Source organism: Dicentrarchus labrax, unplaced genomic scaffold, assembly GCF_905237075.1.
Source record: "Dicentrarchus labrax unplaced genomic scaffold, dlabrax2021, whole genome shotgun sequence".
Lineage (NCBI taxonomy): Eukaryota > Metazoa > Chordata > Actinopteri > Moronidae > Dicentrarchus > Dicentrarchus labrax.
In genome coordinates this window covers 5,145,020-5,166,211 of record NW_026136716.1, presented here as the reverse complement: position 1 = coordinate 5,166,211, position 21,192 = coordinate 5,145,020, and the positions used below count along the sequence as shown (strand labels likewise).

General features: G+C 43.0%; 2 protein-coding genes and 1 long non-coding RNA gene across 8 annotated transcripts; 2 read left to right on the top strand and 1 right to left on the bottom strand.

Moving 5' to 3' along the window:
* Positions 1 to 383: 383 nt before the first annotated feature.
* Positions 384 to 3,830, top strand: mettl21a (methyltransferase 21A, HSPA lysine). The gene is made up of 3 exons (XM_051427387.1): positions 384 to 1,139; positions 1,225 to 1,336; positions 1,425 to 3,830. Exons 1-3 carry the CDS (start codon positions 993 to 995, stop codon positions 1,820 to 1,822), a joined length of 657 nt encoding a protein of 218 aa, XP_051283347.1. The 5' UTR covers positions 384 to 992; the 3' UTR covers positions 1,823 to 3,830.
* LOC127378504 (cyclic AMP-responsive element-binding protein 1) lies at positions 1,933 to 8,659 on the bottom strand. Of its 6 annotated transcripts, none has more exons than XM_051427381.1 (8): positions 8,190 to 8,659; positions 7,091 to 7,184; positions 6,783 to 6,953; positions 6,446 to 6,546; positions 6,008 to 6,147; positions 5,233 to 5,415; positions 4,930 to 5,083; positions 1,933 to 4,618 (listed from the first exon to the last, which is right to left on the bottom strand). In XM_051427381.1, exons 2-8 carry the CDS (start codon positions 7,175 to 7,177, stop codon positions 4,474 to 4,476), a joined length of 981 nt encoding a protein of 326 aa, XP_051283341.1. In that variant the 5' UTR covers positions 7,178 to 7,184; positions 8,190 to 8,659; the 3' UTR covers positions 1,933 to 4,473. The 6 variants fall into 6 exon arrangements, with proteins under 6 accessions (XP_051283341.1, XP_051283344.1, XP_051283342.1 ...); XM_051427384.1 differs by having other exon boundaries at positions 6,783 to 6,929; positions 8,190 to 8,655; XM_051427382.1 differs by lacking the exon at positions 8,190 to 8,659 and adding an exon at positions 8,014 to 8,183.
* LOC127378507 (uncharacterized) lies at positions 6,533 to 6,990 on the top strand. The gene is made up of 2 exons (XR_007888061.1): positions 6,533 to 6,644; positions 6,734 to 6,990. It is a non-coding gene; the product is annotated as an uncharacterized LOC127378507 (long non-coding RNA).
* Positions 8,660 to 21,192: the final 12,533 nt, after the last annotated feature.

Sequence of the window (21,192 nt, the reverse complement as noted above, 5' to 3'; positions counted from 1 at the left end):
GCTGTTATTTTATTTAATTGTGAACAATGTTGAGGTTTCTACTACACAAAACAAGCATACAGCACTCGGGAAGAAAGGTGGCTGGTAAAATCTAAAAAGAAAATGAAACTACAACCAAGTTCATGATGGTTTTTATGGCAAAAAAAAGAGAAAAAAAACACGTTGAAACTTTTCAAAGCACTCGTGTAGCAAACATTAAAACCTTCAGCTGATAGAAACAATTATAGAAAAATGGAAAATCATAGCTTTGAGGACAAAACTAGTCTAGTATCGAGATTAAAGGACTTTTTTTAAATTAAGTTTTGAACTTTTGTGATGCACACATTAAACAATAGACAAACCTGTATTTTCCTGTGTTTATTTTATTCTTTTATACTTTAACCTTTAATCACACAAACATTATTTAAAACTGCGCTCAATTTCCCTGCTTTTATTTTGTGTGCAAGAAGGCTCACGAACCGGAAACGACCTTGCTGCTACGTAGTTGTGAGCTTCACACACCTGGAGGGATTCACGCGCAGGCCCCGCCCCCCTCCATTACAGAGACTACACAGCCGTTGAGAAAAACCCTTCGTAGACACGCCCATCGCAAAACCAGGCCCTCCCATTGGTCACCTCTAAGCTAAGGAGGAACCTGATTGGCTGGAAATGTCAACGTTTTACGATACATAGACTCTTGAATGGAGTCTATTCCTTACGCTGAATTTTTTTTATTTATTTATTTTTTACTAGCTAAAAAAACAAAACTACAACATAGCAAGTTGTGAAGCGATGAGGAAGAACATTTGCGTGGTATTTTGGAGAAAACCGACGCCGGCAGGATTTAAAAGAAGACACTGAAGGTGATACTTCGCTCCACAAGATGGCAGTAATGACTCAGGAAATTAGCTAGCTGCCTTTTAAAAAACCTCAAAGAAGGAGAACCCCACTGCGCATGCGTACACATATAGGTAAGTATGCCTATATAGTGCAGTTTGTGTTCAGTTCTCAGCATGGCGCTGGTTCCGTACGTAGACAATTCGTTACCTGCGCTCTCCAAACTCCACAACTCATCGGCACAGTTTCGGTTCGCCAACCACGACCTCCGTCTCGCCCAGGACTGGAAAAAGCTCGGGGTAGCAGCAGTAGTGTGGGACGCGGTGAGTGACGGTATTAGTGGTAACGTTACTGCTACTACTCCTCCTTGTTGTTCATTAATGTGATTATAGTGCGTCGGTTTTCCAGGCGGTTGTTATGTGTATGTACCTGGAGCTGGGGAAGGTGGAGGTGAAGGGGAAGGAAGCTATTGAACTGGGAGCTGGCACTGGACTGGTGGGCATTGTGACAGCCCTGCTGGGTGAGTTCATATGAATTATAAAAAGGTATTAAACATGATTGTGCTATATTCATTGTATCAGTCAATGTGACCTTCTTAACCCTTCAAGGTGCCAAAGTGACCATCACTGACAGGCAGCCTGCCCTGGACTTCCTGTCTACCAATGTGAAGGCCAACCTGCCCCCAGACTCCCAGGGTTCAGTGGTTGTGTCTGAGCTGTCCTGGGGCGAGGGCCTCGAACAATACCCAGCAGGGGGATTCGATCTGGTGCTGGGAGCAGACATCGTTTACCTGGAGGACACCTTCGTGCCACTGCTGCAGACTCTGGAGCACCTGTGTTCAGACACCAGCGTGGTGTTACTGGCCTGTAAGATCCGCTACAAGCGAGACACAGACTTCCTGAGCATGCTGAGGCAGCGGTTCACAGTCGAAGAGGTCTACTACGACAAACAGAGGGACATCCATGTGTATAAATCTTGGAAACTGCCACCTAGGAAGGATTTGTGACAACTGAGTGCGAACTAGTCAGTTTTCATTCATTGATTGCCTTCTTATTTGTAATTATTTAGTTTTTTTTTGCATAAGAATCAAATAAAATGTTCAAAAATCCTCAAAGATTACCAGAAACACATTTATTAACAGCTGCCAAAAATGTAATATTTCAATAGCTCTAACATAATGCACTGTTTTATACAAGTTGGTGCCGACATTTAGAAATTGTGAATACAAAATTAATGAAAAGCAACATAAAAAAAAGCATACTATGTAATGACAATACATAATACCTAAAGTAATACAATATGGCATTTCATCATCATGAAAGTATCCATTTTGTTCACCGTGAAGTCATTGTCTTTTTGATTTGGTCGTATTTTACAATGCTTTCGCAGGGTGTCCGACAGGTGCAATCGAACCGTACTCGGTGAGATATGAGGCCCGGCACAACTAATAACATCTAATGAAATGCACGATGATGCCTTGATCATCACTAAGCAACAAAACACTCATGGACAGTAACTGATGACTGGTTAGCAGGGTTACTGTAGAGTAAAACCTTGCGGCGCTGCGTGAGATTTTCCCGTGAAATGTGTGAGGATTGTATATGCAAGGAAAGTGCGCATGCCACTTTGTAATCCTGTAAACAGAACTCTGAAGCGGCCTCTGCTGATGATGCCTTATCAAAACTTTCCCCAACAACAAAATGGTGTGCTCATGACATGTTCAAAGACGGTATAATACACCAACATTCAAGGCGACCCATGATTCCAGTGATGGACCGCGTGCTTCCAAAGTTTGTTTAGAAATATGGAGTGAAAGGTGAGCGACCATTGTAGCTCACCGGGTAGAATGCGCACTTGGTATGGGACGATATGAATATTTCATTTCACAATTTTCCTGGCCAAACTAACTGCGATTGACATCTTGATAATCAACAACATATTAAAACTCTTTAAAATGGCATTTTAAGATACTGGGATCATTTTACCTTACATTTTGCTAAGAAACATATTTTTATTGCGTCACAGATGGTACACCTCGGGCCTGCATCTCACCTCTCTATCGTTCTTTAGTTCGGAATCCAAAGTATTTGCACACATGCGAATTAACGTCGTTTGTGGGGAATACAGCGCGGCAAGCCGAGCCCTCACACATGGTGACTTTGGAATGATTGGAAAGATGCAGGCTCCATTTAGAGGAGGGAGGGAGATCAATATTAGAGTGTACGTTAGCAAGCAAGACCGCTTTTCAAGTCACTCATGAGGATATTCCCGATTATCCCGATAATGGAAATTCATCAAACTCATCTGAGTGTTTTTAAATCGCGATAAAACCGCGTATCGTCCCATCCCTAGCGCAGACTTTGTGTCGTGGCTGAGCATTTACAGTAGTGGCCCATGTTCGAGTCGCGTACTGAGGCCCTTTCCTGCATGTCATTCGTTCTCTTTCTATTGTCCTGCCAATAAAAGCTAAAAGGCAACAAAAAAGAAGAAGACATATGCAGGCATGGTATTTCTTCCATTGCAAAACAAGTAAGGCTCATTGTTTTTGACTTTTCTTCAAATCCAGGAATTAATAAAATGAATCTAAAAGAAATCCATAATACAAAATTATGGGAGAAGACAGCGCAAACACTGTCATTTAACCGTTTTATGTTTACATCATTTACTCTGATGCATGAGCAGCAGTTCATCTGAGTTTTATTCAAATTTTTCTGAACAATTAACTATGACCAGAGGCATATTATGCCACGGGGACCCTGTTTATTCTAAAGTACAGTGAGCTAAACGAAACTAAATTAGTCTGCTCCTTTTATATGTCTGGGGATGTTTGATTGCCAGAAACAAAAAAACAAAGAGCCTTACTTAGGAATATGATTTGAAACATGCATCAGAGACCCAATAAACACTTGAAGAGTTAAATAAATGTTCCGCTTGAGAGATTTTCAACTACAGTCTCTTTTTTTGTTCATGTCGTATCAAGGCAGAGTAAATTAAAGTAGTAAAAAAAAAAAAAAGTCAATGGCATTACGCAAGCAGATAATCCAATACATAGTAAACCAAAACATAGCTAAAAGATAAAAATGTCCATGACACAGCCCATCTACATTTCAAAGCATTAATAAGTAACAGATGTTAATGCAAGAGCTCAGTTACAATTACAAATGTTGCACACGAAGGTAACCTCCAAGTGTCTCGGGGAGATTTAACTGTAAAAAGTTCCGTCGGTAGTGGCGATGGCAATTGAGCAGTTTCCCGTTGCTGGTGATGTTGCCCAGTTAGTCCAGGCACCAGTGACTGGAATGCTTCCCCATCAGTGGCATCAAAACATGAAACATTGTCTGTTCTATTGCGTCACCACAAGGACCCTGTGTAGTTGAACTCTCCTCCGCGTCCGTCCTTAACATTGCCTCACCCTTTCATGGGAAACTGATGGGAACAGAATTACGATTTCAAAAAAATCGCTGAAGGGGGAGGTGGTGTGTTCTTCTCTATTCCTGGTGAGTCACTTTACAGATATTTCAGCAGTTTTTTTTTAAAAAGAAAGCAAAAGAGTAGAAAAGGGGGAGTGGCATCCAGATGCATGGCTCTGTGCTGAGTCTCTGTACATGGGGACAGATGGGCACCTGTTGAGCCCCTGACAGGCGTTTGGTGACGTTTCTACTCAGATTTGTGGCAGTACAAGTCTTTGAGGGCTTTGAGTTCCTCGATGAGGGTTTTGTTCTGGTTCTCCAGCACAGCCACGCGGTTCTCCAGACACTTGACGTACTCCTTCTTCTTCCTGCGACACTCGCGGGCTGCCTCCCTGTGAGACATTAAGACCATGTGTGAGTCTATGTCTGTGGTCAAGGTCTAAAAATACGTGCTACATTTACTTACATGGCCTAGCCACTTCAACCAAGCTGCTTTATTCGTTGCATGCAACACCCGCCCAGTGAGGAAAACCTAAAATGAGCACCTGTGTAGTATTTCTCTCCTTTCTTAAGAGAGAGCCACAGTCAGCTCTGCTTTAACTGTAGCATTCTTTAGCACAGTATCAAAGATAACAGCACCGACCAAGACTACCGCATAAACTGGAAAAGTCTACGCCATTTGTCTACCTCACAATGCACATACCTGTTTTTCATAAGCCGCACCTCCCTTTTGCGTGTGACTTCTTCGGTGCCTCCTCCCGTGCCCAGTGCAGGCGAAGTTGCCATGACCACCCCAGGAGTGATGGCGCTGGTGGGGGTTGTGCGGATCTGATAGGCCTGAACATCACCAGAGGCAGCTGGCGGACAAAAACAGGCAAGAACAGGGTTGTTGTTTTTTTTTTTTTAGATACAGAGATAGAAAGATTTACTTAAAAACATTTGTCGAACTGTAGTGCATAACTGATTCGTTCGCTTTAAATATGCTCATGATTAACTATTTCCCCACCTTGTACAACCACTTGGTTGCTGGGCACAAGGATCTGCTGCCCGTCGCTGGTCTGGGCGTACTGCAGGATGGTGGCACCGGGCTGGGCTGTACCAGCGTTGGCCATGGTCAGTGTCTGCAGGCCCTGCACTCCGTCTGTGCCGTTATTGGCCAACTGGATGGCGCCGCCCTGGGTGATGGCAACTGCAAGAGGGACATCGTCGTGTGTAAGGATTAGTCTCAAATGAACTTCTGTGATGTTGTCCAAAGCCAGTGCATCAGACACTGACTCTACATCTGTCCTTTTTCTATACTATACAGCTTAAACAATTTGTTATACTGTCCCTGTGCAATGTGAAGCAGTATCACTCGCTATTAATCTAACAACATAATACTACTATACATACTATGTGTCATGACAAACTCTGCCCAATGTCCGACAGTATCCGATGTAAACAGCTCAGTGTGCAAACAATGACGAGCAGAATTCACTTCAATGCCACCAGAGGAGGGGTGTTCCCTTGGTATAATATGAGCCAATTCAATCACACTACTGGTCAGTATTAAACCGCATCTAATTATCAAGACTTTGTTTTCAATAGCTTCTTAATGTGTTGTGATTAAAGCTGCACAATATGGTAAAAACATCATATTACAATTATTTTGACAGATGTTGAGATTATTGCAGCTGTTGCAATTGTAAAGAGCACAAGGACAGTGCTCAAGAGCAGGAACTCCCACACGTTGCGACAACATGTAGCTTCCTGTATTCTACCCAGAATCCAAAAGTACTTACTGTACTGGCCACTGCTGGTCTGATAGATGGGAGTAGGCATGGTGACTGTGGTGATGGCAGGGGCTGAGTCGTCCTCTGACTTTTCTTCCTCAATTCGTGGCACAGCAGGAACGTCTGACGATAAGTCGTTCAGAATCTTCCTGCAAAGGGGAACAATCACAGAGAAACCTCAGCAAACTTTAAAAAACAACCAGTCACAATTATTTACCCCCCCCACCCCCTCATGAACACTGAAACTGCAGCCTTTTATCATGTGCTGAACAGCAACAGTAGTTAATAAAACAGAAGAGCATCAGTCATTCTCTTCCAAACTCAGACATGTGAGGCAGATAAAAGAACAAAGCAATACCATTAAGGGGGAAATGTGTGTATGGTATAAAAGAGCTCTACAGCTATAAACACACAAACAACAGATTAGTGATAAGATGTCACACAGACCTATAAGAAGGTCGTCTGGACAGGATCTCTCGCCTCTTCTGAGAATCTGTCACGCTGTCTACAGACTCCTGAGAGTCCTCGCTCTCCGCAACAGTTGAAATCTGTGATGACAATCATAATACTTTAATTTCAAGTATATACATCATTTACACGGATTTGTTTTCATCGCACATATGTGGCCATGAAGGTGGAGCCAAAGGTGAGGCAAGAAAACAGAACTACAAACATGTAAGATATTGTGCTCACAATGACAAGTATTAACTTTAATTATTTCTTATTTTTGTTTAGCATTCTGTGATTACTATGTGCTGAAATAAAACCCAAAAGTGTCTCTTACCTGAACCGTCTGGACTTGTGGAGACTGGATGACAGAGGGCTGGGCTGCTTGGATCACCCCATGCACTTGGACTGTCTGGCCATTGGGTAACTGCACTAGGGTGACTGTGGGACTACTGGACGACACCTGGGCTGCTGCTATGGATGCCTGCAACCCATAACCATACACTGTCTGTATGCAGCGTTATGAACTGTTCTCAGCAGCAGCAGCAGCAGTGACTCTTCTTTTCAGAGAGTAATTATGCAGTCATCATTATCCTTTATATTGTCACATGCATGTACATTTGAAAAGGTGATGATTTTGTTTACCTGGGTCAGGGTGATCTGCTGGGCCTCAGATTCCGAGACTGCTGTTTCACCACTTTGCTGTGTGTCTGCACCAGCCTCCATGGTCATTTAAAATCTGCAAAAAAAAGTAAGAAACTGCTTGTTTGTATGTGCATCGCCATGCTTCACATTGTGTGTGTGTGTGTGTGGCACAAACAGTGAGAAAGTGCACAGCAGATACTCTGGAGGTTGAGCCTTATCCAGTGATAGTTGATATCCTAGAGGAGGGTGTGGCTTAGCTTAACATGCTAGCCTATCATTCATTTGTAACGTTATAAAAACACTTTTTTTACCTACTAAAATCATTTAAAGCATGTAGCAGGTGTGACATCCAAGACATAGCAACACAATGGTTGAGTCCCGATTTAAAACACGCAGCCACATTTTAAACTAGCCCCGCACTTCCCATGAACACCGACGGCTGAAGCTAACTCCCGCTAACAACTTAGCGGGCAAGCCGCTCAAGCTCAGCTAACATGCTAACAGGCTAATGTGGATGCATTTGGATGGTTAGCGCAGCAGCCATTTCTTTAACATTAACCAAGCCTCTATTTAGACTTTTAAAAACAAAAAAAAAGGTCGCAGCTTTTCGGCGCTTTTCGGCTGCAAGACACAACCCGCAGTCAGAAACTAACACTAGCATCAAGCAGGTATTAATAACGCTAGGTCGCTAGCACTGAGCCCCATTTGGAGGGAAATGTCTGCATGCACTGTGTTGCTGTATTATGCCAGTTTTTGTTTGCAACTAGGACACCCCACTTTCACTAACCGGGTTTGTTGGCTCAGTTTGAGTTAAACACAATGTTGACATGAACAGCATTTACGTGGCTAACTGCTTCTGTAACTTATATCTAAACTGTTTATGAAAAGAAAAAACACATTTAAGCCCACTCCCATATTAATACCTATGTCTCTGTTGTGTTGCGAGCAAGCGAGCCCTGCAGAGACTGACTCATTTTGTGAGCCTCTGCAACACGGCCGCCATGATCTCTTTGTTGGCTTTGTGCGGATATTAGGCGCAAATAACTTCTCTGGGCAGCCATCTATCTGTTTAGCAAACATCGGATGCGTATCCTCTTACCAACACAGACTCGCTTCGTCACTCCCGGGTCTACGGAGCTCCACTTTTATTCAGACCGACACGTAAGAGACCGCGTCAGGCTACACCTCCGTCGCGTCACCGAGAACAACAACACGGAGAGGAGGACGAGGGAGACGACGACAGAGGATCAGCTTCACCGAGAGGAGTCGAGCGGACACGGGGAGGGCCGGAGAGTCACGAAGGTTGCCGAGGAGACGATGGAACGCCCCGAAGATAGCCGAGGGGAAAGCGCTTCGGCGGGCTAGACGCTGCAGCGGCGTATTGCTGCCTTCCATTGCTGTTCCTTTTCATAGTGACTTATATTTTTATATATTCCCATCCTGTGTAGATACTCCATCTTCTTCTTTAATCCAGGTTGAGTACAATGTGAAGAGTTTAAAAAAAAAAAAAAGCTGCTCTGAATTCTAAGTCTTGCACTGGATGAGTTTTGTGTTTTTGTGTGTCTTTGTTTGTGTGTGTGTGAGTTTCCACACCCACATTTGCCATCCAGGTGATTTTCAGTAAGAGCCAGCCCACTCCTGAGCCCACAGTGTCTAGACCTGGTTATAATAACTGAATCTTTCCTTTTGTAGACGAAAGTTACTGTTTTTTTTTTTCTCCTCAAACTTGTCTGAGCATGCGCAGCAGCGGTAAAGGGCTTTATTAACAAGTTGCTAAATGAAAAGTTGATCAGAACTGATTAAAGCCTCCCTGTTGCATGGCTTCTTTGTTTCAGTTATTTTTTTAATGCAACTTTAATAATATAATTATCACATTGATCCACAACAATAAGAATATTGTCATGTCAAAAACCTCAAAAAAGTATGAACTAAATTTGCTTTCAGCTTTATAATCAAATCTAGGCTTTTTAAAAAAAACATTGCTAATCATGAGATGTCTGACCAACTGAGACAATCAATTTGTGTTGTAAATTGTAAGTTTTACATATAAACTAACATTTAATATACAATTATATAGGCCACAGTATTACACCTATAGTTCTATTTTAAACCAGATGTTAGTTTTGATTTATAAAACACTTTCAGTAAATATGAGGCACATTGTTGAGATTGTTCAGAAATTCATGGCCTGCGTTACTGGTGCGGTACACATGGTGGTAGCAAAATCCTTCTTTATTTCTCCCCACCAAGACAGCACAGACACTGCCCCATGATGTTATCTTTAAGAACATGTTTCTTTTATCAGTAATCTGTGACTTAGATTGGTCTCAACTGTGATACTGACTTTGTACCACCAAACTACATTGTGATTTTAATGAGAAAGCAATGGGTTTCAGCCCTGTATTACCGATTACGTACTATTTACAGCCCTCATGATTCACATTACATTTGCTTCTCCTTGGTTGTTGAATTTGGCCATAAAATGTTCTCATTAACTCTGTCGCTCGGTGTGTGAGGACCGGGGCCGTAGGAGTGAAATGGGTTCTAAGCTGTGGCAGCTGGTCAAAATCCTGCAGGGAAAATGAGACTTCAGACCAATTTATGACCATCATCTCTATGTGCGAGGTCATTTCGGAGGTCTCTTAATCACACACACACACACACACACACACACACACACACAGATGTCAAACATACCCATCTTCACCTATCGAGTGATTGACTACACAACTGCTGACCCAACCAATCTTGTGTCCTCTATAAAAAACTGTCTGAATCCTATCTGCCAACAAAAGTCTTACATTTTGCACTTCTATATTCAAAGTGAGGCACCGCTGATGATCACATGTTCATCGTTAACACTCTCACAGCAAATATCATAAATATTTGACCCAAAGCAGCCTTCGTACCTCCTCCATGTCAGTGACTTGATTGGACATTGATTTCCCTTAATAATGACCACCAGCTAGGATAGCCATAGAAACCCATAATTAGCCTGAATTCTGGAGGGCAGGTTTCATTAGTTAGTACTCAGTGTGCACTTGGCTATGTAATCTGTGCACATTCATATGATTAAAAATGAGTCCACAATTTGTATGCCTGTTGTGCATATTTAGTCAATTTTTCATTGTTTTGCACATATAGTGAGTGTTCCAATAGATGGAGTAACATAGCAGAAAACCAGTATATTAAAAATGGATGACAGTTTTGTTAGGGCTGCAACTAATGGTTATTTTCATTCCTGATTAATCATGCAGATTGTTTTCTCAGAGAATTAAACTATAAAACGTCACAAGATATTTAATTTACTACTGAGGAAATCGGCATATATTCCCATTTCAGAAAACTAGACCCAGTAATGTGTTGGCATTTTTGACACGATTTTTTATTACCATGCAGTCATTAAATTTGTTGCTAATTCATTGTTCTATGCATTGAGTAATCTTATCAACTCTACATTTTGTATGTATTAAGCTCCCTTATTAAGCCTTTCACATATGACCACACAAACAGAATCAGACAATCCTTGCATCATTCACTTCTTCAGCGCATATCGACGTGGTCAGCGCGCCTGGTGATTAAATCAAATTTCTGATTCTGACTGCTAATGCTGGTGAGCTCTGGCACAGAATATCTGATTGCAAGGTGTTATTTCTTTATTTTTTTTTATCACAGCGCTCTGTAGCAACGACCCTGGCTGTAAATCACTGCTGAAACACCCACAAACAGCAGAGTAAAATGATTCCACAGACGTCCAAAATGGTGTAGGAGGAGGAGGATAGGAGTTTAATCTTCAGAATATGAAGCAGAGACCTGACTCCAATCCATAGCCCTTTCCTTTCTCCTTAAACCCAGCTGTCAAAGCCCCTGGCTTAACGCAAGCCTCCAAAACCCCATCGACAGCAAGCCCATGACACTTTCCATTTCCCCAATTTTTCTGTGTCTCTCTCTGTTTTCATCTCTTCCTCTTTCTTTTGCACTCTGTTTGTCCTTCTTCTCTCCTTCGGTGTGTGTATGTTTTTTTAATCATGCAGTTATATGAAAAATCATAACCCTATCCAAATCATGATCCGAGGCGCTGTATGTAACGAGCACCCCCCTCGGCGTCAGGCATGTCTTCTGCAATATTGAGTGTATTAATAACATGCCTGATATATTCTGTCAACATTGCCGTCGAATTTTAAATGCAGTCTTCAATCAAACCGAGTGGAAATATCATACCTGCCACTCAAGCAGGGCATTGTGGGAGATGTCGTCTCATATAGGCTTGCAGGAGGCCACGCGGCCGCGTCCAGAGAGATGCTGAATATGAATACGACGGGGAGAAAAACATGCAGTGCATTTGAATATCACTGACCTTATATGCATGCTTTTTTATCGTAGGTTGAATTACCTGAATTGCATATGAACCAGTGCACCTGGCTGGGGTTGCCATGGATACTGGGCCCCCACAGTCTGTCTCTTTCTATCATGCACACACACACACACACACACGAGCTAGGTTCTCAAAATCTGGAGATGTGAGTTTCAGAGATACCCAGTAAAATATTGTGTCGCTGAGGTGCATCAAGCTGCAGCTGCGAGGCAGGAGAGTTATCTAACACACAGATTGTGCTGACCCAGACCTCTTGCTAATCTAGGCTGTAGGCAACACCGTGTATTGGGCGATCTCAATCAATCCGTCAAGGTGTCAGCGCCTCCCTCCCTCTCTATCTCTTCCTCCTGCAAGGATTTTTCGCCCACTCCCCCCCCCTCGGCATCTTCCATCCTGTGCGTCTTTCTTTCTTAAAGGCTAAGTTCAGATTTTTTTTCAAGTCCGTCTAAATACAATACTCAAACGCCCAAGAGTTATTAGTCACTGTAATTGTTCCTCCTCCGACAGTCGTGTGCAAAAAATGTATTCCAAAGTTCAGCCAACGCTAATATGAAGCTGTGTTAGTTAGACAAATTAAGCGGGGAGCTTTCAAAGTCATGTTATTTTTTTTGTATGAATGACCTTATTGATTTGACTTCCACTGATAAACCTGAATGGAAGAGAGAGATGTGCATGTTATTTTACTATGAGCTAATAAACTGATACCTGCATTTGACTGCAAAATGCAAAATACAAGATACTGCTATTGTTTCTGTTTGTCAGAGTAGTGTTGACCAATCACAGCTATTGCCTGACGCATTTTAGTAGCTTATTGAAATTGAAATGTATCTGGCATTTGTGTTAAACCATCCAGTCGTAGATGTCGTCTCTCAACTCTAACTCCATTCTTGGACTGTAAATGACTACAGCGCGTTAAAGGGGAAATCCTTTTATCCGGATATCCACTGGCTACACCAGAATCCCCGAATCACTGAATCTTAAAATGACATCTCTTTCAGATAACTCTTACCAGTAGTGCTATAAACATGGCAGTGAAGGTTGCCAATTTCAGTTATTCATTTTAAACACCATCTTGTTACTCTCACTCCAATTTTTTGTGCTGCTGCAGCATCTGTAATTTTCTTCTTTGACTGCCGGAAGTTTGAAGCTGGTCTCTGGTGTTTTTTTATCGGCCGTGTTTGGCTTCACATAGGTAGGCGAGCCCTTCCCACACTCCTCCGCGTATGTCAAAACGATTCGAGCTCCAAACGAGGCCGACTCGTCCTGTTAAGAAACCAGAAGTGTGCGCCGATACTACAATCTTTCCTTTAATTGGGGTTCTGTGGAGAGAGATAACTTCCTGTTAAGGTATTCATGCTGCAGGTGAAACATGTAGTCCAAGTCCAAGTTCTACCCCAGTGAACATAACATTTTCAAAATACTGTGTGATCTTGCAAGGTCTCATTCATATGTCTCAACATCAGTTCAATGTCAAAACATTTGATGAAAGATCGAAAGAAAAAAAAAAAATCCCCACACTTCAGTGCAGAAGTACATTTCTCATATTTTAGCTTTTGACCTTTTTCCTTCTTAAACGAAAATCGACATTCAGCCCCCCCCCTTTTACCACATTTCTTTTAGCAAGACGGTAAGGAGGGCAAGACAGTGGTAAAGACAAAAACACACAAATATAGGGCTAAGTGCTAGAGTGTGTGCGCGCGAGTGTGTTTGTGTGGACTTGCCGCAGTGCTCTTTCCCGTCATAACATGTCATTCTAGACACTATTACTCCCAACAGAGGCAGACGCTGCAGCTCAGTGACACAAAGCGTAAGGTCATCTGTCAAACAGAGAAGGCAAGTGTTTGTTTGTATGGGAGTCCATGCAGTATGACGATGCGTTTATCTTCTCTATCTACACTAGACGTGTGATTGTATATGTGATATATGTTGTTGTGTGTGTTTTTACATGTAGCTTGGATATATGTGTGTGTGTGTGTGTGTTAAGAGATATATAAAGAACCTGGGAAGCTGTCATTCACACAGGCTGAGCACCGTTACCGTACAAACCCTGCTCTTATTCCTAACCTCCTCTTGCTGCCTGAGTTCAAAGGTTGCCATGGCTACTGGTGTCCCAGTGGGAACACTGTGTGCTTTGCCCTGCAGCCATCAGAGCAAGCATGCTTGGCGGGTGGGGAGGATATGGTGACCTTTGACCCGTCAAGGTCTTACCAATGGAAAAGAGGAGGTTAGCAGAATAGGGCTGCGCCGGGGTTGTAAATTCAACTGATCCTCAGTGAAGATTGGCGTAGGGTTGTGGGTGGAGTGGCCTTGTAGCTTCTGAGCCTGGCGACTTGTGCTCGGCTGCCTTCCTGGATTTCAGAGGGGCCCTGGGCGAGAGAGATAGCCGCCCTCTAATCCGCAGATTCTCTCTCACCTTGCCTCCTCCGCTGTTTCTCAGATAGTGCATCTTTTGTGTCAGATCTTTGCAGCTGTCACTGCTGTTGCTTGTAAGGATGATGGCGGCTTTGTGTGCGCATGTGTGTGCGTATGTGTGTAAATGTGAGACAGACAAATGCACATAAAAAGCTGATAGATGTGAGAGCTGCCTTTACAACCCACCCCCCCCAAAAAAAAGAGAAAGAGAGTAAGGTACCCACGGGGCAGAGGATGTCACAAATAAAATGTAAATTTAAAATATTTATTCCAGACAAGGAGTGTCTGGGTATTTCTCTGGCGCAGGTATAATTTCAGAGTTATTCAACAAATTACTAAATGTACAGAAATTATTCATCTGATTAAAATCGGAATTTCGTCTTGTGCTTTTTCCAGAGCTTTTAACCGCTTTTAGTTTTTTCAATTAAGGACCCTCCATCCGCTTTTGAAAACTGTGTGATTAGTTTTTCAAAAAGCTAGCAGGTAGTGTTAAGAATAATTTATGAAATGCCTATTTTTCGATGTCAAAAATGAAACTTCCATGCTCATCGGAATTTCTTTGATTTTCTAAATGTATCTTAGGGACACTGGAGCAAGTATAACACTGCTCATATCTTACAAGGTTAGACGTAGCTTGACATTAATATCGATCTGAACAAGTCTTTCTGGTTATTAGTGGGTGTTCAAACATGTTTCGACAAACATGAACCAGAAACAATAGATAGTTTACTTCTTACTTGGCAGAACCCTAAAATGAATTATCCATAATTTTAAGACTTGAATCTATACATTATATGTTCTGCAGTATATTCATAACTTCTTCATAAAATGGAGAAGAAAATGTTTTACTTTGAACTTTTTGCCCTCTTGACTGCAGAAAATTTGACTTTCTAATCGTGTAGGGTGCATTTTTAATGCTTAAAACTTGACACAGAACTCACTTAGCTGTCTCTCCAAAGTCAGAAGATGCAGAAATATTTGTGTAGAGAAAGAGCAGTCAGTGTGTGTGTGTGTGTGTGTGTGTGTGTGTGTGTGTGTGTGTGTATCTGTGTGCATGTGTGTCCATGCCTGTGTATGCATAGGGGAATAGAAGGGGACAGTCAGGAGAAGGGTTATTTACTGCGCGGCCCAGGCGACCTGTCCGTCCTCACGTCCAGCCCCAGCAGATTAAGATGCAGCCGCTGGCGGCTGCCAGAGCAGGCTGAGATTGATGGGGAACACGGGGGCCACAGAGGCCCTGCAGAATTCTGAACAGAGCCTGTGGGTACCAACCAGCCATGCTGCTAGAAGACAGCAGCTCCTCTCTCCTTCTCGCTCACTCTCTTGTCACCCTTTTTTCTATGTTTTTTTTTCTTTATCGCTCTGTTGCTCTTTCTGGCATTTTTTTCTCTCTGTCACTCTGCCGCTTTCTGCATCCCTGTTTTTCTGTCTCTCTGTCACTCTATCGCCCCAATGTGCCCCCCAACCAGTCTTGCCCCCCTCCCCCTGAAGACGCTGTCTCAGCAGCTTTAGCAGATTTGGATGTCATGAAACTGCAGGTGTGTCAGCATCGTGTTTGTGTATGTGTGTGTGTGTGTGTGTACACGAGAGGGGGCAAAAGTGAGGAGAAATATGCTCTCAATAAATAATTCTCTGGTTAATGGGTAGCAGGAAAGTTAACTGTGAGATGGATGCCTGCATGAGTGTGTGTGAGTGTGTCTGTGTGTGTGTGTGTGTGTGTGTTTTTGAGTGCTAACATGGATCGATTGCTGCCTGTGAGTTGTCACAGCTGAAGAATTTTAGCTGAAGGAAGAAAATAGCAATTGTGTCAACATCTGCATGTGTGTTTGTATATACTGGCTGTTTCGGAAATAATTCTGATGTTGCAGTGATGGAAGAGGGAAAAAGAAGAGACTGGAAGATAGATGCTTGTCTGTGTGTGTGTGTGTGTGTGTGTGTGTGTGTGTGTTTGTGTGTGTGTCGGACAAACTGCACTGGCAGGGTTTTTGTTGGAGTCCCCAGGGCAGAAGACGCATGAGTCAGCGGCCAGTAGGATTTATAGCCAATTGATTAAATTAGCATTTGTTCTGCTACTGGGGCAGCAGCCTGTCAGTATAAACATACACTGAAACACACACACACACACACACACACACACACACACTCCCACGTGGGCAAACAAACATGCACCTGTACACCGACTGCACTTAAGGAACGCAGACCGAGCGAAACAAGACAATGAGGAAAGAAAGAAAAAAAAATCCACCAAGAAGCAGTAGACAATTAGCAATGATGTCAATAAGTCAACATGATTAACATCAGGATCACTGGGATGTAAATACCCGAAGAAACACACACTGCACTCCCGCAAGCCTCCATCCTATGAGCAGCTCCTTCATGCGATACAGCGAGTGAGCAAGGGGGTCGCACACACCGGGCTTGCTGACAAGCCTTTTTTTATGACATTCATCAAAGCCATCTGCCATTTTCCGCTCAATTAATTTGTTATGGGAAGTGGGATCAATTAAGTGCGCACTGTAATGGCTTTATATCCTTGTTTCCCTTTTATAGCCCAATATTTTCTGTGCTCCACTCTGGCATGAAAAGGCGAAATCGATATCTCCAGCTATTTTCCCCTCCCGTGGACTAATTTGTTTTTGCCACTCTCTTCCTGGCATGATAAACTGGCTGTAATGAGGGGTTAGGGCGAGGGGACAGACTAAACATAAACCTGCGCTCGAGCCAACAAGTTGACCGGGCTTTCCAGCGCAGCCACTGGTTTGAAGAAACTACAGACTCTAATCTACAGAGATCTCATTTGGATGTCAGGAGTAACGCTGTTTCCCACACTTAACTACCGACGTAGTAGATTCAAGAGGGATTGACCTTCGCCCTGTTATCATCCGATACATTGGTCAACCGTAGCGACAGTGAGTGGCTTAGGAGACGGCGATGATAAGGACAATGGGCGGCTCATTTGGGATGGTTAGTTTGACAGTGACGGGTGGAGGCACGTTGACTCATAGCACCATTAGTACGAGTGTCACGAGCCGCCGGTACACTCGCCTTGCTCACCTCGACCCCTGCGATGTATTGATCGCTTCCCCATTAAGCCTGCTGATGGGCTTGATGATATGATGAAGAAGCGGGGGAGTGGTGTGGGTGTGTTTAAGTGTGTGCATGTGCATGACTTCAGAGCAGGTTGAGGGACCATCATTACTCCTGGAGCAGGCCTGATGACATTGCCGTATTGATTTTGACATCATCTGGTTTGGATGTGCTTTAGAGGCCTGGTCTTAAACCAAGGCGACCAAAGTGTCACCTTGTTTGTGTCAGCAAGCTTCCAGGGCCACCAATGTCCCAACTGTACTTTCATGAGCTTAGCATTGCTACGCTCGAGCTGAGGATGTGTCAAATTCTTATTAACATATGATTCTATATGCGCTTGCTTTAAAGGGTTGGTGAACAAACAAACAAGCAAACAATGTATATTTTTACCTCTAGGGTCCACTTTTATAGTATTGGTGTTATTTTCTCATGTTCTGAGATATTCATATGTACTAATTTAAAGCTAAACTTTGGTATTTTTTAACCTGGACCATATTTTCCCATGATTTTCCCACGGGCTGCAGCGTAATCCTTTGTGGCAATTGCGCACCATCAATGTACATACACTAACAGCGCTTGTTTTATGTCCCACTGACAGACACAACACCATGGAAAGGATCCCTGCAGAGATAGTGGGTTAAAGAGTAACAGCCGTTATATCTATATCTCATTTATATGTTCAAAGCAACCAGACTCCACCGACAAAAACAGGAATTTTACCTCACAGAACACGGCAGTTGCAGGTCTACCGCTGCCTCGATCGATACATTTGTTTGTTTTATTGGATGACTTTTGGGTTTTTAACCACTTTTGGTCTATTATGACTATTTTAGTCTCAAAATGACCCCAAGATTCCAAGTTAAAGTTTGTCTTGGACCTCATCACTCACAGTAGGAAATTGATCAAGGAAATAGGCTTTCAGGGCCTATAAAAGATACCCTTGTGGTGTTATGTTAGTAATTTTCAGAGCCACAGAAAACATACAAATGTTGCTGTACTCTCAGTGACTAGTAAACTGATCTTGATCCACAAAGAAAAGTGTACCACTACCAATGAGAGTTCTACTGCAAGTTTGCCTTCCACCCCAGAGGTCACAGTCTCCCATTGTTTTCCAAAGTGCATTAAAGCAGTTGTTGCTGCACTGGCAAATGTAATTCATCATTTGATGGATGATGACCCTTTTAATTTGACCAAACATGGCTTCGTAACTCTATAAAGCCAAAATCATTTCATCTGTATTGAAAGTAGCTCCATTCCAGTGGAACTGAAAGTGAAGAAATCAATGCAAGTCTCCACTTAAATTTCCCTGCCACTCTGCCTTAAGTTTTTGTTTTGACACTTCATTGCAGCCGGAAGAAGTATGTAACAGTGCATCGTAATAGAAAACATGAAAACGGTGCCCATTAATGGATTTTTGAAAACAAAGGGAGGTGGTGAGCTCTGGGAGGTAAGACAGACCTGCAGAGGAACACACAGTAGTTGCAGACAAGCATAAACCATTGGTGGGCTTAGACCATGCATACTGTAGGCAGGAAAAAATAAATGACAGTGGTATTATCTTTTAAATATCAATAAATCATAACTGCATTGATTAACTGAGACATTAATTTAAATACTGTAAACAAATGAGACCAATTACCAGCCTCTATGTTGCATTTGCATGGTGGGCCGCTGGGTCACAGTCTGTTGGACTGATGTACGGCACAAAACGTGTTTTTACAACACAAAAGAGAAAGCTATAAGCACATATATTCCACCATCACCGTTCCAACTGCCAAACTTTTTTTTTTTTTTAGAAAAAAAGGCATCATTTACATATAACATTTGAACCTTACATTACTTGATTTTGCAACAAGCTGTAAACAAAATATCAACATATTATCACTTAATAAAGTTGATATGGCAAACTTGTCAGCAAACAGTTGCCTATTTACACATCCAGCACATATGATAATATATTAACGCTAAAGGTGAACCAAAACATTAAAGCTGTTGTTGCTATAACACCACAAAAAAGCTGAAAGACACTAAAATGGTACATACATCAGAGGGGACGTGTAGAGTTGAATTCTCTATGTGTGACTTTAAACAACCATTCCCAGAATCTTTTAAAGGGTTTTTACATGAGAAAAGTGCTTCCTTTGTGTGTTGTTCATTTGTGCTACAGCTCTGATGCATACAAGGTCTTGCTCAAAGTGGGCCGGACACCCGAGATGAAGGGTCAGCCCACCGGACGCAAGCTTCATTCATAATCAGGCAGCCAATGCTGGCTGCAAACGGTGGGCGGGAGAGGGAGCGAGACTTGGCTTCCTGTCAAGACCAGCCCCAGATTAAAACTCCATCGATCCGACTGTAATTTATTTATCAATTCAACTAAAAATTAAACATTGACCTCGTTCTTTGAAAATCCCCCCTTTTCATCTAGTTGGACGTAGTGACTTGAATACCAAGCGAGCAGTCAAATGTGGGGCCCTTTATTCCAAAAAGTTAAGCAAGTTGTGGTGAAACAGCATCTTTCTCTTTCTTCCTCTTGCTTTAGAGTTCAAAAGCAAGACTATTAAAAGCTCTATGCTTCAGCTCCTGCATTGCTGCATCTCCCAAACCCTTAGGACTTCTTCTTCTTCTGACAATAAACAACTCATACTTTCCTCACTGCCGCGTCAAAATCTCAGTTCCTCTCTCCACCATTCGTATTCCCGTCACTCCTCCCGCTCTTCTGATCTTTTCTTCCCTCTCTGGCTATCACTGGGTGCTGTCTTTCTGGGTGCTGTTACATACTGTAACTTTCTAACTATCACCACATCAAAGCCTCATCTCTTCCCTTACGCCAACCCACCCCCCGTCTCTGCCCTTCTCTGTCCCCCCTGCCGGTTACAGATGTGCCGAATTTCTCTTAAAACTCAAATCCTGCTTACTGTGATAAACAAACACTCATCGCATCATTACAGAAGCATCATCCTCCCCTATCCTTCCCTATCTTCTCCCTCCCCTCCATCTTTCCCTCCCATGCTCTGCCCCCCTGCTCGGACAGAATAATAAGGTTACCTCGCTCACGCTCATGTCAAACAACCTCTCCTCCCTCGTCCCCTCACCTCGCGCCCTGCTCTCTGTCGTCCTCCTCACCCCTTCCTGAACCCTCCCCATGACCGGCCCTGTAATCCAATTAAAAGCACATTAGAGCCAAATGAATAGCAGTAGATTTAATTAGCTGCTGACGAAGGTTGGCTGGCTGGCTGGCTGGCAGTCGGGTGGGTGGATGGGGCGCAGAGGCTCATGGGGGAGAACGATGTTCGCCTTTAACCCGCCGATGTCGGGGAGGTGAGGAGCGTTTGCTGACAAGTTGGCGCAGATTTTGCATGCACTGCTGTGTGTGAAATGGAATCTGTGCATGCAGGACCACAGTAAAAATGGTCTTAAGGCATATGTTCACTTTGGACTAACTGTAATCAGTGAAATTGGACATTGGATCACATTAGAAAGGGATCTCTTCATGGCCAATATGGATATGAGGACATATGAGTACAGCAACCAGTAACTCTTAAAATATACATACTGACATGTCAGTATTGTTTTCATACAGACTCAATGGCCATAGGCTTGAAAGATCTGTAAATTCATATGTTTGGTGTCTTCCACGTGCTTGTTGGTCCACAACAAAGCTGAATACACTTCACACACAGTCCAGACTGAACACAAAACTAAGCTTTGTCTCACTTTATTCATTCTCTTGCTTTTGGCTAGCTTGCACTCTTGTCTTTCCAATGACTTTGCATGCACTTGCACCCGCTCTAAATTCTGCTTCATGTGCAACATTCCCCTCCAGCTCGGCTGAAAGTAACGTACCACATGAGAGAATTTGTTGGCGTGTTCCTTAAAGTCAAGATATCTTGAGAAGAAAAAAAAATGGCTCACTGGAAGTTTTGGGATGCTTCTTGTTGTGCTACCACACAATATACAAGACATTTCATTCCTGCTTTTTAGCCTTCTCTCGTCCTCCCCTCACTCTAGAAACTGGATGCAACCTTTCCTGCTGCAGCCTCCCAAAGTGCACAGTCAGCAGAGTAGTCAGCGTAACCCACTGTGGCATTTGCATCATGCCCCTGTTTGAGTGTGTGTGTGTGTGTGTGTGTGTGTGTGTGTGTGCTCAGCTTCTAATGAAGAAAGACAGTCTCTGCTGGGGTCCCATTTTTCCAGCCACCAGGGTCTCAGGTACAGTAGTTGGTGTGTG

Excerpts from the sequence above, each read along its gene's own strand:
- mettl21a (XM_051427387.1), top strand. The coding sequence starts at position 993 with ATGGCGCTGGTTCCGTACGTAGACAATTCGTTACCTGCGCTCTCCAAA. Across the intron at positions 1,140-1,224 it reads CAGCAGTAGTGTGGGACGCG|GCGGTTGTTATGTGTATGTA; the intron begins GTGAGTGACGGT and ends TCGGTTTTCCAG. Across the intron at positions 1,337-1,424 it reads CATTGTGACAGCCCTGCTGG|GTGCCAAAGTGACCATCACT; the intron begins GTGAGTTCATAT and ends TAACCCTTCAAG.
- LOC127378504 (XM_051427381.1), bottom strand. The coding sequence starts at position 7,177 with ATGACCATGGAGGCTGGTGCAGACACACAGCAAAGTGGTGAAACAGCA. Across the intron at positions 5,084-5,232 it reads CAACCAAGTGGTTGTACAAG|CTGCCTCTGGTGATGTTCAG; the intron begins GTGGGGAAATAG and ends TTTGTCCGCCAG. Across the intron at positions 4,619-4,929 it reads GTGCGGCTTATGAAAAACAG|GGAGGCAGCCCGCGAGTGTC; the intron begins GTATGTGCATTG and ends AATGTCTCACAG.